Below are 16,794 nucleotides of genomic sequence, written 5' to 3' on the forward strand. Positions count from 1 at the left end.
TGTTGTACAAACATGTTACTGAAAAAAATTGTGTTTTAAAAATAGTTTTACATGCAATTTGCACATTCAATTTAGTTAAAGTCTAAATCTTTTCTCACAGATTAATTTCAAATTTAATTTTAGATCAATTATGCAATAGACAACTCTTCTACAGCATGGTTGGTTGGTTAAGATGTACCTTCATTATCTAATATGTTAATTGCTTCAGCCACTGTAATCCAATCAAGTAAAACAAGCATTGGCTTGTTTTGATTTGTGCTGTGCCTTAGCCTTGTTATTTTATTACTGTATTACTTTCTGAAACCGCAATTCTCATTTTTTTTATCCCACTCCAGTTTCATTGAAAATGATGTGATATCATATGTAATATTCCTTCTGAGAGAGACAAATACAAAATTTAAAGTATTATATTAAAATGATCTGGGAAATAGTGTTGCTAGCCATCCTCCACAAAATTACTGGAAACCAGCAGTTGGTCAGAAGAAAGAGGTAGATAGTGTCATTATTAGGCCTCAGGTGAGACCACTGCATTTGTCAGTTATATATCTAGTTCAGATTTACAGCTGTAGTTGATCGGACATATGTCAAAATAAGGTATCAGATCGGACATCAATATACAGGGTTTTCAACTGGCACCTGACAACCCTAATGGTAAAGCAATTCACTAATATTTTGGATGCTTTACAAATACAATTTGTAATTTACTGACAGTTAATTTGTCATTTGTTACAAACCCCTGCATTACACTACTAGGGAGTAATTTAAAAAAAAAAAAATAGGCGTCACATTTTATAGTCAACTAGGCCAGCTCTCATTAACTAGGCCAGCAGACAAGCTTTATGAATTCTATGTATAGAGAACAAAACATACATTTTTATATCTACAAACCTCAAATAAGCATATTTTTATCAATATAAGTTCTGCAAATCTACAGATACACACAGACCCAGGAAGATACACATGCCATATGAATAAACCAACCACAGAGCAGAGTTATACATTTTGTGTTTCAGATGGAGTGATGTAATGGTGTAAATGTGCTGTATAGCAAAATGGGGGTCAGATAATTTAATAAATGGGGGGGGGTGGCGCACAGGCTTTAGGCTAGGCAAGTCTGTTCAAACAAATATTGTGCAACGTGTCTGTCAGTGGGCTTTAATAATTAACGCATTCTGGGACTAGAAGATGGCAGCCCATAGACCTCTCAGGGGCAGTCTGCACTGAGTACAATAGGAAAAAGGGCAGAATCCCAGTGAGGTGCATCTCAAAGTAAAATTCCAACTAGGACTATTATAGTCTACTCTAAAAAAATTATATGCTCTAATTTTTTAGAACATGTCATTTTAAGACTAGCGGCCCTGTACCTCTATGTGTTTAACCACCGTCACTAATGAATTAGAACATGTCATTTTTTTTACTATATTGGCTCTTAAAGTAGCGTCAGAGTTTTGCAAGCCAGCAGTTCTGTGACTGTAACTTCTTAGTTAAAAATAAAATACAAATCAGACTATGATGTTTTTCACTTAGTTTGTGTATTTGCCTCTAGTTTTGTAAACATTATTTTTTCTATCAGTTGGGACATATATCATATTTCAAAGAAACCTTGCATTGCAACTACACAATATACACACAAGTCCTGCAGGGGCAACTGGCTAAAGCATTTGCTGTAACTGTGAGAACACTTATACATAGCAAGGAATGTCTTTGATCTACACACACTCTCAAACTGCTTAAGCTATTTTACATAGAAAACAATATAACAATATTACATTATATATTGAGTGGGATATATATTTATTTTATTAATGTATAAAAAATAGGAAGTCTGAAGTGAAAGCATGTCTTTAAAGGGACATTAAACACTTTGAGATGGTAATATAAAATGATAAATTGTATATAATAAAACAACTCTGCAATATAATTTCATTATTTATTTTGTCCTCTTTTCCTGTAATTCCATTCTGAAATTGTGAGCTTTTCAGTTCCTGTTAGAAATGGAAGTGCAGAACACTGTTAAATCCAGCACAACCATTGGCTGCACACTCTAGTGACCTATTTATAACTGACCCTAATTGGCCACAGCAGAGAAGGTAACACAAGTTACAACATGGCAGCTCCCAGTGTTTCATAGACACTAAAACTTTACACTTATTTTGTCACTTTTTAAACAACTAATGAAACTTTAAAAAATACATCTACATGTTAGTCATGGGCTAACCTTTTCTTTGAATGCATCATTCTATCTAGCATGTATTTAGTGTTTAATGTCCCTTTAAAGGAATTAAATGGACCTACAGCTCTATCATTCTATTAAAGGGATAGTCTAAGTCTAGTCAAAATTAAACTTTCATGATTCAGATAGAGCATGCAAATTTAAGCAACTTTCTAATTTACTCCTATTATCAATTTTTCTTTGTTCTATTGGTATCTTTATTTGAAATCATTTTTTACCAGGAGAACGAAGAAAAAAATGATAATAGGAGTAAATTAGAAAGTTACTTAACATTGCATGCTTTATCTGAAACATGACAGTTTAATTTTGACTAGACTATCCCTTTAAGTGTGGTATTTTATAGTATAGCATAGGAAAATGCTGTAAATAAATTGTGTTCATGCAAGAGATACTGGTGCATATACAAATGAAATAGTTAATGCTAATTTGCTCAATAGTCAAGAGTTTGAGCCTGAATTTTTAAAACCAACATATTTGATTCTAAAGTGTGATAAGCAGTGTCATGCAGCTGATCCAGAAGTGGTTACAAGAACCCTCCCATCTACTCTCTGCCTATCTGGGCACATGTATGTTTTCTTTTTACTTCGGTGCACTCCTGAGTCTCTCCGCCCTCTGCCTCTGAGTGACTGGCATGCTGATACAAAGCCATTCACATTTATACTTTGGCCTGTATCCAAAAGCATAATAATCCCTACCACAAAAATTCACACCTCAACCCTTGGTTTAGCTGCCAATATCTTCAGAGGGGCCTTATGAATGCCAGCAAAGTATGCATTTGCCAATATGTTCTGTATTGCTTGCAAGACTGACATGCTTTTATTGCTATATATTTCTACATCTGTATTATGTAATAACTATATTGTTAGGAGAGTCTTCTTAGTAAGCTGTAGCATTTTTTATTTTTTTATTTTGGGTTTACAAGTATATAGTCTGTATTGAAATATTGACAGACACATGACTGCTATTAACTGTTGAGATACTGAAAACAAAATTCTTAACGATTCTTGGTTAGCAAAAATTCTGCTGGGAATCACAGTAAAGATTTTTATAAAGCAAACATTGTGCTTTTAAGATTTAAAAATATTGACAGTTGTTTGTTGGTCACTATTCAGAAAAGCAATGCAAATCACATTAAGGGAACCCCTGGGAGTTCGAAGTAACGGGAAGGGGACTTGACCGTTGGAGGAATTAGGCCTTGGGTGTGATTGGTTATTTACTGTAGGGGGCGGGCTTAGCACGCGCTGTTACGCATTTAAAGAAAGAGCGGGAGAATCTGTCATCAGAATAATTAGCAAACCTTTCTAGAAAGTGCTGTGCTCAGTTAGTAATTCTGCGATGTCGCATTTTGATGCGATTTTTGACCAACTTAAGTTGGAAGCTGCAAAAATGGGCCCTACCTGGCTCGAAGAAAAATTACGTCCATTGCTTAGCCCGGTCGTCGAACCCAGAGTGGATATCGTTGAGGTGGCTCCGAAAACATCGAGGCGTTCGAGGCCTCCAGTTCGTTCTGATGCTGAAGGGGGTAATAGCGGTCGGAGAAATCCAGCCCCAGTCCGGGGTTAAAGGCGTCTGTGAGGAAGAAGTCAAGTTCGAGCTCCGGAAGTCGGCAGACCGGAGCGGAGTTTGCTGATAATGTGACGCAGTCCGGGAGCACTTGTTCCATTACGGAACAATTCACTGAGCCTGTAATGAAGGGTGATTCTTTGCCTAAGGGTAAGACGGCCAATTTAGGCCAGAAAGTAGTAATTAGAGGAAAAAAGCAAGCTAGTAAAAGTGACGGCCTGCCGAGGCCTATTTCTCTGTGTGAGGGTAATGAACAAGCGAGTATATGTAGTTTAGGTAGCGCCTTAATGAAAAAGAAAGGTGAGGGTTTGATTGTATCAGGGCCGATTGAAATACCTCAGGCAGTTCCAGAACAGTTACATAATGTTTCTAAGTCGGCTCATTTTTTAAGACCTTGCAATAATACGGAAAATCAGGCTTATCGGGTGTTAGACGAGAGGGTTGAAAGGCCTGAAGCCAGCGATAGTCATCATGATACCGAGGTTGATAACGGTGTGGTAGAATTAGATTTATATTTAGATTCTTCTGAGGAGGATTTTATTCCTCCTTCTCCCAATGTAGTTAACACTATTAGCCAGTTTAATACGTCAGTCAGGGTCACGGGTGATCCAGTTTTAAAGGGCGAGTTAAGAAATTTGAGGGATAGGAATGTTGAAGTAATTAAAAATTTACCTGTCACTAATGATGTTTTTCTTTTAGATGGGAATGAAACTGGGTCACGGCCTGAGAATTCCCAGGGTCTTTTAATGGTGGGAAATGACGGCCTAAGTGGGGAGGCTTATGGCCTTCAGGAATCTTGGACGGAAAATATCAGGCTGGATATTGAGGACGGCGTTCCAGGGGTGGAACGTTTTAATGCAAAGGGAGAAGAAACAAGGGTGAGTACGGCCAACAATTTTAATTTTGGTCTTCAGGGCATGATGGGTCAGAGTATTAATAATACATGTCATAGCTCGGTTAACTCTGTTCAACGTCCAAACAGGTCTGGGATTGGGAGAATACAAGGTAGAGGTAGACAACGCAAGAGGTATGGGGATTTAAGGGGAGAAGGGTTTGAGGTCCCATCAGCTAAGAAGGGTAAGGGTGTTTCAGTGTATAATAGGTTGGGTATGTCTACAGCTAGTAGGGGCATTGGAATTTGGGCACCTTCTGGGGGTTTGTCACATGTTTCTTTTTTACAGACGGAAAAAGGGCAGCAATTAATGACTAACACGGATCCCAGGGCTACTGGTTTCCAGAATACAGAGAAGGTTACGGCTGCATCTCAAAGGATTCAGTCTGCAGTGCCTCAGGACCCGAGTACAGGTAATGAGGGATCCGGTGTTGTGAATCTGAATGTGGGGGTTGATACAGTTGGTGTGCATGCTGATCCCTTATCTATAACTGTTGTAGCAGGTTTAAGGGACTTGTTAGCCAAATTAGAAGGAACAAAAGTCACGGGGGGAGTCGCCAATTCATGGGTTCCCACAGAATTGGTTAACCAAAATAGGGTATTAGGGATTGGTGGTGAGGGAATAAAGGATGTAGGGTCAGTACCCCAATCTCAAATGGTCGGTTTATCTCAGCAAAAGGGGACTAATGTTGATAACAAAACGGATGGGGGTCCTGAGCTGAAGATTGCTGACACGGCTTTGGCCAGGTCTTGTTTGTGTTCTATTGGGCCTTTGGGCATGCATTTGACGGTAGAGTTAAGAGAAAAGATTTACAAGAGAGATTTTATTGAATTATTTTCCCTCCTTCCTCTTGATCAGTCTTTTGAGATACCTGAAGATTCAAAAAAGGATTCGGCCAAGAAGGAAGAGGAGGAAAGGAAAAGACGTTACAGAAAATTACCAAAAACATTTACTAACTGGTTCCAGGCTTTTGTTATTTATGCTAGTGTATTTGCTGTTAAGTTCCCGGATCAAGGAGCGGCCCTCTTTTGTTATTTAGATGAAATTGCAGCTGCTCAGAGAACATATGGTGGTATGGCTTGGTGGTATTATGATGAACAATTTAGACAACGTTTGTCGGTTAAGCCTGAGATGAAATGGGATGATCGTGATATGGGTCTATGGCTAAAAGTGATGACTCCGTTAAGGTCTTCGCAGCCCTTTCGAGGGAGTGCCGGCGGATCTCTTCAAAACGGTTCGTCGGCAACAGCCAAAAAAGGTTTCTGTTTTGCTTTCAATGAAAAGTTCTGTAAATGGGGAGCATCATGTAAATTCAGACATGAATGTTCTGGGTGTGGTGGATCCCACCCTTCCAGTAAGTGTTTCAAAAAGAACAAATTGGGAGGAACACAGGAGCTCCCTGAAAAAGGGACTAACTCCGGTGAGGCTAAGCGGGATGGAGCTGTGGCTCGTACTTTACGCTAAACAGAAAGGTTGTGGTGATAAGGCCTTGTTGTTGCTACATGGTTTTGAGTTTGGTTTCAGAATTCCATCTTCGGGAGGCGTTGTTCATTACAGGGGTAACCTTAAGTCTGCTAGGGAATGGCCTGAGGTTGTTAGGAGTAAGCTTGAGAAGGAGGTTTCTTTGGGTCGAATGGCAGGTCCTTTTAAAATATCTCCTATCCCCCATTTGCGTATTTCTCCTTTAGGAGTGGTTCCTAAGAAAGAGCCTGGTAAATTTCGTTTAATTCACCACTTATCATTTCCAAAAGGTGGATCTGTTAATGATGATATTCCGGATGAATTATCGTCTGTGTCTTATACATCATTTGTCATGGCGGTTAAGTTGGTCAGAGAGGCTGGGCAATTCGCTTTAATGGCTAAAATAGATATTGAGGCGGCTTTTCGGTTACTTCCAGTTCATCCTTCTTCACATTATTTGCTGGGTTGTTGCTTTGAGGGTTTTTTCTACATTGACTTATGTCTCCCGATGGGTTGTTCTATTTCTTGTTCTCTGTTTGAATGCTTTAGTTCATTTTTGGAATGGGTTGTTAAATTCAGGTCTGGATTTTCTTCAGTAGTTCATTATCTGGATGATTTTCTTTTTGTTGGTCCCCATGATTCGGACGTTTGTTTGAAATTAAGGGATTGTTTTTATTCAATGGCATCTGATTTTGGGGTTCCTATTGCAATGGAAAAATCTGAGGGTCCAGTTACGGCCCTTAAATTTCTGGGTATTACAATAGATTCTGAAAGTATGGAATGTAGGCTGCCTCTGGAAAAGATTGTGGATTTGTCAGAAATGATTCAGCAATTTTTGGCGGTCCGTAAGGTGACTTTGAGAAAAATGCAATCTTTACTTGGAAAGTTGAATTTTGCTTGCAGAATCATTCCTATTGGTAGAGTTTTTTCTAGAAGAATGTCATTGGCTACGTCTGGTGTTAGTAAGCCTCATCATTTTGTAAGGATTAAAAAAGGTCACAAGGATGATTTGAAGGTTTGGTTGGAATTCCTTAAAAATTTTAATGGTGTTGCAATATTCATGGAAGCTAGGGTCTCTAATGTTGATTTGGATTTGATAACTGATGCAGCTGGGGGTGTTGGTTTCGGGGCTTATTTTCAAGGGCATTGGTGCGCTGAAGTGTGGCCTCAAGAGTGGGTCAATTTAGGTTTAACCAAGAACCTAGTTTTCCTTGAGCTATTTCCTATTCTGGTGGCTCTGTTTGTGTGGGAAGTGGATTTGATGAATAAATCCATATTGTTTCATACAGATAATATGGGTGTTGTTTCTGCTATTAATTCTTTATCTGCATCATCATTACCAGTTTTGCGTTTATTAAGAGTGCTAGTCCTGAAATGTTTAAGTATGAATGTTTTCGTCAGGGCAAAACATATCCCTGGTAAGCTTAATTTGATAGCAGATTCTTTATCTCGTTCACAGTGGTCTCGCTTTCGAGAGTTGGCGCCTCAGGCGGACGTAGTTGGAGCGACGTTTCCCGTCCAACTTTGGAAGCTTGGGACGGAGGATTGGCTGAATTAATTAAAAAATCTTTGGCTCCAGGTACTTGGACGTCCTATGTATCAGTTTGGAAGGAATGGGAAATGTGGTTATGTCAATCTGAAATTAAAGAAGGGTATGATGATGTCACGGGTTGCTTATTGGAATGGATGTGGCATTGGGGAAATGTGGGTTTGTCACCATCTAATATGGAAAGAAGATTGGCGGCCCTTGCTTTTAGATTTCGCTTATTAGGTTTGTCTGATGTTACAAAGGTTTTTTGGGTCCGTCAGGTTCTTAAAGGCTTGAAGAAAAAGACAAAGGTTAGAGATAAGAGAAGACCTATTACATTTTCTTTACTTCAAAAAGTTTGGGTGGTATTAGCAGAGATTTGTGCATCAAGATTTGAATTAATATTATTTAGAACGGCCTTTGTATTGGCCTTTTTTGGGGCATTTAGAGTTTCGGAATTGGTAAGCCCTAGCAAAAAAGTGTCAGGTGGTTTACAAAAAGAAGATGTATTATGGAATGATAACAGAGTAGAAATATTACTGAGAAATAGTAAAACTGACATATATGGGAAAGGCAAGAACATAGTGCTATTCCCTAGCGGTGGTGAAATATGTCCATGTCAGGTAATGATGCTTTATGGGTCCATACGGCCTTTGCAGGATGGCCCTTTGTTGGTTCATTCAGACGGTTCTTTTTTATCACAATATCAATTTAGAGCCATTTTAAGAGGTTCAATTGTTTTATTGGGTCTTAATCCTTTAGAGTTTGGATCTCATTCTTTCCGGATTGGAGCGGCTACTGAAGCCGCTATGTTAGGTCTCAGAGAGGATATAGTTAAAAAGATTGGTAGATGGGGTTCAAGTCGTTATAAATCTTATGTTAGGCCTGATTTAAGGATATAAAAAAAAAAAAAAAAACCTTGAATAGAATGTATGTTTTGGAATGTTTGAGTTGTAATCATCCTGAACACTCCTTTTTCTCTTATTTTAGGTGTAAAGATCGTATGGGTGATGGGGCATTCGTTTATATACTGGGCCAATGCTGAGGCCAGTAAGAAAATGGGCGGCCTTCAGCTTGGGTGTCCTGTGGATCAATGGGAGGTCAAATGGTTTGGGATTAGGGGGATGTGCTGGGAACTCTTTTTTCCGTTGTTTCTAGATTTTGGCAGAATGTTTCCTCGTCCTCAGGTTTTGATAGTGCATTTGGGGGGAAATGATTTAGGTATGATTCCTCAAAAGGAACTAGTTAGAAGAATCAAAAGAGATCTGGGCAACATAAAGGAACTTCATCCTGAAATCAAAATAATTTGGTCACAGATTACTCCTAGGTTGGTTTGGAGATCAGCGAGGGATTATGATAGGCTAGAAAAGAGTCGTAAAAAAATTAACAAAATAATTAGCTCTTTTGTTAAGAGGTTGGGGGGAGGCGTAGTTTTCCACCCAGATTTTGAAGTAGATGGAGCTGAGGAATTTTATTTAAAAGATGGTGTTCATTTTAACCAATTTGGGCTGCAGCTATTTATTTTCGATATAAAAGAAGCTTTGGGAAAAATATTGGGTTTGGCGGGACTGGGCTGTTCGGTCAGTCCAGTCGGTGGCGGGGGTGCTAGTTCCCAGACAAATATGGTACGCAATATGGCCAAGTGATTTGGAGGATTTTAAGTAGTTGCCTCTCCATGGGGTGAGTGGACAACTGGTTTTATAGGGGCAAGGGGTTCCCTATTAAAGTTTAGGTGTACTTGGACGGACTCAACAGGGATATAGCTGAGTCCAGTTGTTGAATAACGGCCATCTTGTTTTTGTGGGTTTGGGAACTAGCACCGCTGTGGTTTATGTTTTATTTGTCAGTAATGTTATTTATGAACATCAGGTATGTTCTGTGGAAAAATGTTTGAAAATGTTTGAAAATATTTATTACTCAATATTTAAATTGTGTTGTTAATAAAATGGCTGCGGCCAAATTTTATACCAAAGCTGTGTGTAACTCTTTTATTTATGTTATTATTTTAACTTATAATGGTTATAAGATTAAGGCCGGGGATTGACGACTTTAAAGGTCAGGGAACCCCTGGGAGTTCGAAGTAACGGGAAGGGGACTTGACCGTTGGAGGAATTAGGCCTTGGGTGTGATTGGTTATTTACTGTAGGGGGCGGGCTTAGCACGCGCTGTTACGCATTTAAAGAAAGAGCGGGAGAATCTGTCATCAGAATAATTATCAAACCTTTCTAGAAAGTGCTCCCTCCCTCCCTCCCTAATCTTTGTTTTTCCTTCCTTGTTCGTGTTTGTCGCAGCAAGGCGGGGGTGCTAGTTCCCAGACAAATATGGTACGCAATATGGCCAAGTGATTTGGAGGATTTTAAGTAGTTGCCTCTCCATGGGGTGAGTGGACAACTGGTTTTATAGGGGCAAGGGGTTCCCTATTAAAGTTTAGGTGTACTTGGACGGACTCAACAGGGATATAGCTGAGTCCAGTTGTTGAATAACGGCCATCTTGTTTTTGTGGGTTTGGGAACTAGCACCGCTGTGGTTTATGTTTTATTTGTCAGTAATGTTATTTATGAACATCAGGTATGTTCTGTGGAAAAATGTTTGAAAATGTTTGAAAATATTTATTACTCAATATTTAAATTGTGTTGTTAATAAAATGGCTGCGGCCAAATTTTATACCAAAGCTGTGTGTAACTCTTTTATTTATGTTATTATTTTAACTTATAATGGTTATAAGATTAAGGCCGGGGATTGACGACTTTAAAGGTCATGGAGTATTATTGGTATAGTGTGATAAGTCTACTCTGCTATTTATTGTGTAAATAAACATTGTAACAGACTCTATTGATGATTACTACAACTATTTATTTTCTCTGAAACTTGTTTGTCATTTACTTAAAGGGATATGAAACCCACATTTTTTCTTTCATGATTCAGATGGAGAATGCAATTTTAAGCAGCTTTCTAATTTACTCCTATTATCATTTTTTTGTTCTCTTGGTATCTTTATTTGAAAACAGCAATGTAAGCTTTGGACCCAGCCCATTTTTGGTTCAGCACCTGGGTAGTGATTGCTGATTGGTGGCTAAATTTTGCCACCAATCAGCAAACACTACCCAGAGTGCTGAGCCAAATATGTGCCAGCTCCTAAGCTTACATTCCTGCTTTTTCAAATTAAAATTCCAAGAGAATGAAGAAAAATTAATAATAGGAGTAAATTAGAAAGTTGCCTAAAATTGCATTCTCCATCTGAATCGTGAAAAAAAATGGGTTTCATATTTATAAACTTGGCATAGCATATAAGTTATTAATATGGAACAGATACAAAGTGTTTTCTTTTTGTTCCATTATAGTAGTAATAAATATTTAATCAACCCTTAAACCACTGTCAACCACCTGACTTTGCAGTACATAGAGGAGACACTTAAGTTAAACAGATATTTTTATCCTGCTGTTTCTAATAAATTATTTGTTTTATTATTAAAACAATAATTGAAGTAAATTTGTAATGTGAACACTTTCATTTAATGAGCAGTTACACCAAAACTACAATTTGACTGGCACACAAATGTCCATCGTCACATATTGATGCTATTATCAGTCACAATCATTTATTTTCACGCCTAGGGCGTAATTGTTCTGATATTACAGTATACAAACAGGAAGCCAAAAAACTTTCGAGAAGACTTCAAGATAGAGGGTATAGTAAACGTTCAATCAAAAAGGCTAATACACAAGTGTTAAAAATGGAGCATCAAACTCTATTACAACCGCGTCAGAGAAGAACAGATAACATACCCAGACATATCACTACCTATAATCCACAAATTCATCAGATCACCAAGGTGATCAATGATAATTGGCACATTTTATTAAATGATCTTCTTTTAGCTAGCCAAATTGGTAATAGGGTATCCATAGGGTACAAAAGACCGAAGAATCTGAAAGACAGCCTGGTCAAGAGTCATTATGTACATAGACCTAAGAAAATCAGTCAATCCCCCGGCATGTTCCCTTGTGGAACTTGTAGTACATGCCCAAATGTATGGAAAATCAAAGAAATCTATGATAAATATGGTCAAACACATTCATTAACGTCACTCTTTCCCTGCACCACAATAGGCGTAATGTATGCCCTACAGTGTCCATGTCATTTATTTCATGTTGGGATGTCCTCACGACAAATAAGAACACGCATCATGGAACACAGTAGAAACATCCGGAATGCTAATAAAGATCTGGAAAAAAAGAAAACCATAACGAGTAAGGCTAAGCATTTCCATTGCAAACACAACAATAATAATACACTGCTCAAGTTTACAATTCTGCAACAAGCTACCTTAGGAATAAAAGGTGGCAATATTGAACAAACCCTGTTAAAAATGGAATGTAGGTGGATACACTTATTGAAAAGTGTAAAACCACATGGGATGAACGATTACAATAATTATAATGTATATTTGTAATGTACAGAATTATCTGCATATCTCAATGTCACTAAAAATTCAATTTATCCTTAGGGAGTATTACTAATACTCCAAGTTTGAACTGATATTAAACCTTATACGCACTATTATCACTCAACTCCACATACACCCATACGGTATCTATCACAACATGATAATAATCTTTGTATCACATGTTACGTTATCATGACACTATTCACTGTTAACCAATCATCTTTTAGCACTTAATATGTAGTCTTATAAATGCCAAGACACTACTATATCTCTGGTTTATCCTGGGCATAAGTATCCTCTCTACAACACTTGAAGTAAGTCTTATTCACACAGTATATACTGTTCACGTCTCTTATATGAGAATACTAATCACGTTTTCACTCGTTTTATCAATGTTTGGATTGAGCCACTTTTTTCATCTCACACTTCTATTTATTCTATTTTTTATAGATTATTCCTCTTTCGTCACCATTTCGTCACGTTGTTCCTTTGGTTTATTCTTGTAGTATAAACTACTAGACCGATATATACAAATTTTCTGCATTAACTATGTACTAAGTGCAATTCAAAGATCCCATGTATACAACTGCTACATACTAACTTACAGTGATTTTACACCGTCACACATTAACAATGTTGCTAGTTTCTATTCATTGATTTTTCTCAATGTATCAGATATACTCATGGCCGATGTAAGATGTACAATAAGGATGATTGACATTCCCTATAAACAACCAACTCTCTGTCTTGAGAACCAATGATCATAGAGGGGCATGTTCAGAACGTCCTATAAACATACATCTATTGCCGCCTCGTGTACCCCCTCTGAGGAAGCGTAAGAGAAACACAGCGTCAGGAGTTTTCCTATTTTAACCGCTCTCATATTGCTATGAATCTAAACCTATATAATTTTCAAATTATAAGAGTACCTTAATATTTTCCTTTATAGTCTCGCCAGTTTTAGGGCGGGCTAACTCTTATATGGGGAATTGGCAGCAGCAGTGATACTTGCATTCACTGTCTTACTAATGAGGTGCTTTAGATTTTATGTGTCTCTGGCTATGCTGACTGCTACTTTTTGAATAAGAAATGTTGGTTGTGTTATGCAAAATATACTATAATATAACTCAACCTTAAAGTACTATCGAGAATTGCTCTAAACCTATGACCCATACATATGTCATAACTCAGTATTGTAAGTCAACTCTACATATAATATTAAGCAGACTGTTGGTTGCGTTAGGCAACATAGAATCGACTGACGCTTTTGGGAACTGATATTACAAATAATAAGTATGGGGATAACATCGGAGGTATAGTTATACCGGTGCCACTATTATATATGAGTTCAGTCTATACAGACAACTGCATTATACTACATATACTTAAAGGGACATTAAACCCAAAAATTTTCTTTCATGATTCAGATAGAAAATAAAATTTTAAACAACATTCTAATTTATTTCTATTATCTAATTTGCTTCATTCTTTAGATATCTTTTGTTAAAGAAATAGCAATGCACATGGGTGAGCCAATCACATGAGGCATCTATGTGCAGCCACCAATCAGAAGCTACTGAGCCTATCTATATATGCTTTTCAGGAAAGAATATCAAGAGAATGAAGCAAATTAGATAATAGAAGTAAATTAGAAAGTTGTTTAAAATGGTATTCTCCATCTGAATCATGAAAGAAAAAATTTGGGTTAAATGTCCCTTTAATAATATATCTCTATCAGGTAAGAGACAAGCCCAGCGTTTATATGAGCAGCAGCAATATAGCTACTGATCTCTAAAAGATACTGCTACTATTTGTCATACTGCTCTTATGATTACATAGTGTTACTAACACTGGATATAGTCCAAAATATACTGAATTAAGGGATATGACCTGAACACTAGAAGTTACTTTACCAGCTGCTGAATTCAATAGACGCAGCAACGCTTGATATAAAAGCCCACAACAAAGTGGTAGGATATATTGGTAATATCTGTTATGCTAACTCTGTGTTATACGTTAACTCATAGAACCTAGTGGCAATACCGGTTCTGTTAAGATCCTGTCTGATACGTAATACATATCTCAGTCTAAGCACAAAACACCTCATGGTCTGCTCATTTTGTGATATTATACCATGACTGCCGCTGCTAGCAGCACAGCTGTTATTTCCCCATTAGAATATTTAAACTACAAACTTGTACATATATTCCTATCTACGACCTCATTAGATTTCACCCAATCAATAAAGATACAAATTTGTGGAATCTATGATCGTGTGGAGGTACTCTTTTTAATGAGTGAACTTTTTTATCAGCCTTGGATTAATGGACTAAGTAATATTGACCCTCTATATATATAGTTACAATAGATCTAGGCTGACTGGGATATCAAGCCCAAGGGAGGCTAATTCATATAACACCAGCTAATCCTAGACTAGTGTATCTATGATGCATTAAGACGAGCAAACCATTATAATAATCACTGATATCTAAATATCCTCTCTGTGTCGTTATAAGATAAACATATGGATTTCCATACACAGTAGAAGTGTTTTTAATTTTTGAGAGTTGGCAGCAAGATATTCACTAATACCTGCTGTCTTTTAATTATTCTTAAATAAAAGTTACTTTTTATTAAACTTTTTTTCTCTCTTACTATGAATCCTACAATTTAATCAGTGCATAGAAGCAGACTTTTTTGGACGTCTCCACCTCCTGGTTGTCATGCCCTTACAACTATAATTTATTTTCTGTGTTGACATGTTCCACAGTGTTATCATCTATGGTGAATGGAGTAAAATAATCAACAGAAAATAACCCAAACAACAAAGGATACAGGGCCCAGCGGTCAGGCAAAACAAGGCCTAACAGTATACAGGCAAAGTTTGTCAACAAAGTAGACAGTATATAAAAACAACCAGGATACTCACAAAGAGGCTTAGGCCACTGGATGGGCTGTGATATAAACTTAAAGGGTGTCAAAATGGATTTCTACATTGATTAGGAATGTACACCAATGAGGATAAAGTGTGATTAGTGTCAAGCAATAACACATGTGACTGATTAATTAAAGGGACAGTCAAGTAAAAAAAACTTTCATGATTTAAATAGAGCATGTAATTTTAAACAACTTTCCAATTTACTTTTATTACCAATTTTGCTTTGTTCTCTTGATATTCTTAGTTGAAAGCTAAATCTAGGAGGTTCATAAGCTAATTTCTTAGAACTTAAAGGCCACCTCTAATCTGAAAGCATTTTGACAGTTTTTCACTATTAGAGGGCGTTAGTTCATGTGTTTCATATAGATAACATTGAGCTCAGGCACGTGAAGCTCCTAGGAGCAAGCACTGATTGGCTAAAAAGGCAAGTCTGTCAAAAGAACTGAAATAAAGGGGCAGTTTGCAGAGCTATATATACAAGGTAATCACAGAGGTAAAAAGTATATTATTATAACTGTGTTGGTTATGCAAAATTGGGGAATGGATAATAAGGGGATTATCTACCTTTTTAAACAACAACAATTCTGGTGTTTACTGTCCCTTTAACCAAACCAGATGTATCATATGCAGACAAAGTGACACGATCCATATAAAACCCGGAAATCACAGTGGCTTCAGTCATGGTACTGAGCCCTGAATTCCCTATACCACTGTTACCTGCAAAGATCTACAGGACAGGTAGACTCTTACCCTTATGCACTAAAGGAAGACAGAAGTACTTGCAGAGAGATAAGAGGAGGTACCTGAGGGAAAAACAAAGAGATAGGGTAATGTTGGTTGTATGAAACCCTTAACAGGCATTTAAAAAAATAAACACTGAAATAATGAAAGCTGTCATTAAGAATTACAAAGGGAGGCAAAAGATAAATGTCCTGTAGACCTTAAAGGGACATGAAACCCAAATTTTTTCTTTCATGATTCAGATAGAGCACGCATTTTTAAACAACTTTCCAATTTATTAATATTATCTCATTTGATTTGTTCTCTTGGTATCCTCTGTTGAAAAATGATACATAGGTAGGCTCTGGAGCTGCTGATTGGTGGCTGCACATATATCCCTCATGTTATTGGCTCACCCAAAGCATTCAGCTAGCTCCCAGTAGTGCATTGCTGCTCCTTCAACAAAGGATACCAAGATAATTAAGTCAATTAGATAAAAAAAGTAAATTGGAAAGTTGTGTAAAATTATGTTTTCTACCTGATTCATGAAAGAAAATGTTTGGGTTTTATGTCCCTTTAATGTTCCCTTTAGTGTCAAGATTAAATGAAAGCGGCGGAAAGAGGTACAGCACAGGCAGAATTCAGGGGATGGGGGAGAGCACATATCCCTAACTACAGCCGCTATCCCCTTAATACAGCCCCTATACCCCCAATACAACCCATATACCCCACTACAGCCCCAATGTCCCCTCTACAGCTATCTCTAGCAGGCTATCAGTGCAGGTGTGTTTGTCCTTTTCTCATTTTAAGTGTAAGTTGACATGATTAACAGATTATTTTTTACTGTGTTATATGTTGCAAATAAAAAAAAAATGGAAAAATTAAATGTATCAAAATCACACTTTTTGGGGGCGGGGGGGCCTTCATGGATTCTTGCACCGGAGCCCTACGGTTTCTAGTTGTGCCTCTGGTAGCTAGACATATATAAATGAAACCTCCATTTTAACTGT

General features: G+C 37.5%; 1 protein-coding gene across 1 annotated transcript; it reads left to right on the forward strand.

Annotated features, from left to right (window-relative positions):
• Positions 1-4,091: 4,091 nt before the first annotated feature.
• Positions 4,092-9,325, forward strand: LOC128656213 (uncharacterized). Its single transcript, XM_053710001.1, has 4 exons — positions 4,092-4,674; positions 4,978-5,101; positions 7,610-7,729; positions 8,669-9,325. The coding sequence occupies exons 1-4, from the start codon at positions 4,543-4,545 to the stop codon at positions 9,322-9,324; spliced, it is 1,032 nt and encodes a 343-aa protein (XP_053565976.1). The 5' UTR covers positions 4,092-4,542; the 3' UTR covers position 9,325.
• The last annotated feature ends 7,469 nt before the right edge of the window (positions 9,326-16,794 follow it).

Source organism: Bombina bombina, chromosome 4 (genome assembly GCF_027579735.1).
Source record: "Bombina bombina isolate aBomBom1 chromosome 4, aBomBom1.pri, whole genome shotgun sequence".
Classification (NCBI taxonomy): Eukaryota; Metazoa; Chordata; class Amphibia; order Anura; family Bombinatoridae; genus Bombina; species Bombina bombina.

Excerpts from the sequence above, each read along its gene's own strand:
- LOC128656213 (XM_053710001.1), top strand. The coding sequence starts at position 4,543 with ATGGTGGGAAATGACGGCCTAAGTGGGGAGGCTTATGGCCTTCAGGAA. Across the intron at positions 4,675-4,977 it reads CAAAGGGAGAAGAAACAAGG|ACGGAAAAAGGGCAGCAATT; the intron begins GTGAGTACGGCC and ends TCTTTTTTACAG. Across the intron at positions 7,730-8,668 it reads TAAAAAATCTTTGGCTCCAG|GTGTAAAGATCGTATGGGTG; the intron begins GTACTTGGACGT and ends CTCTTATTTTAG.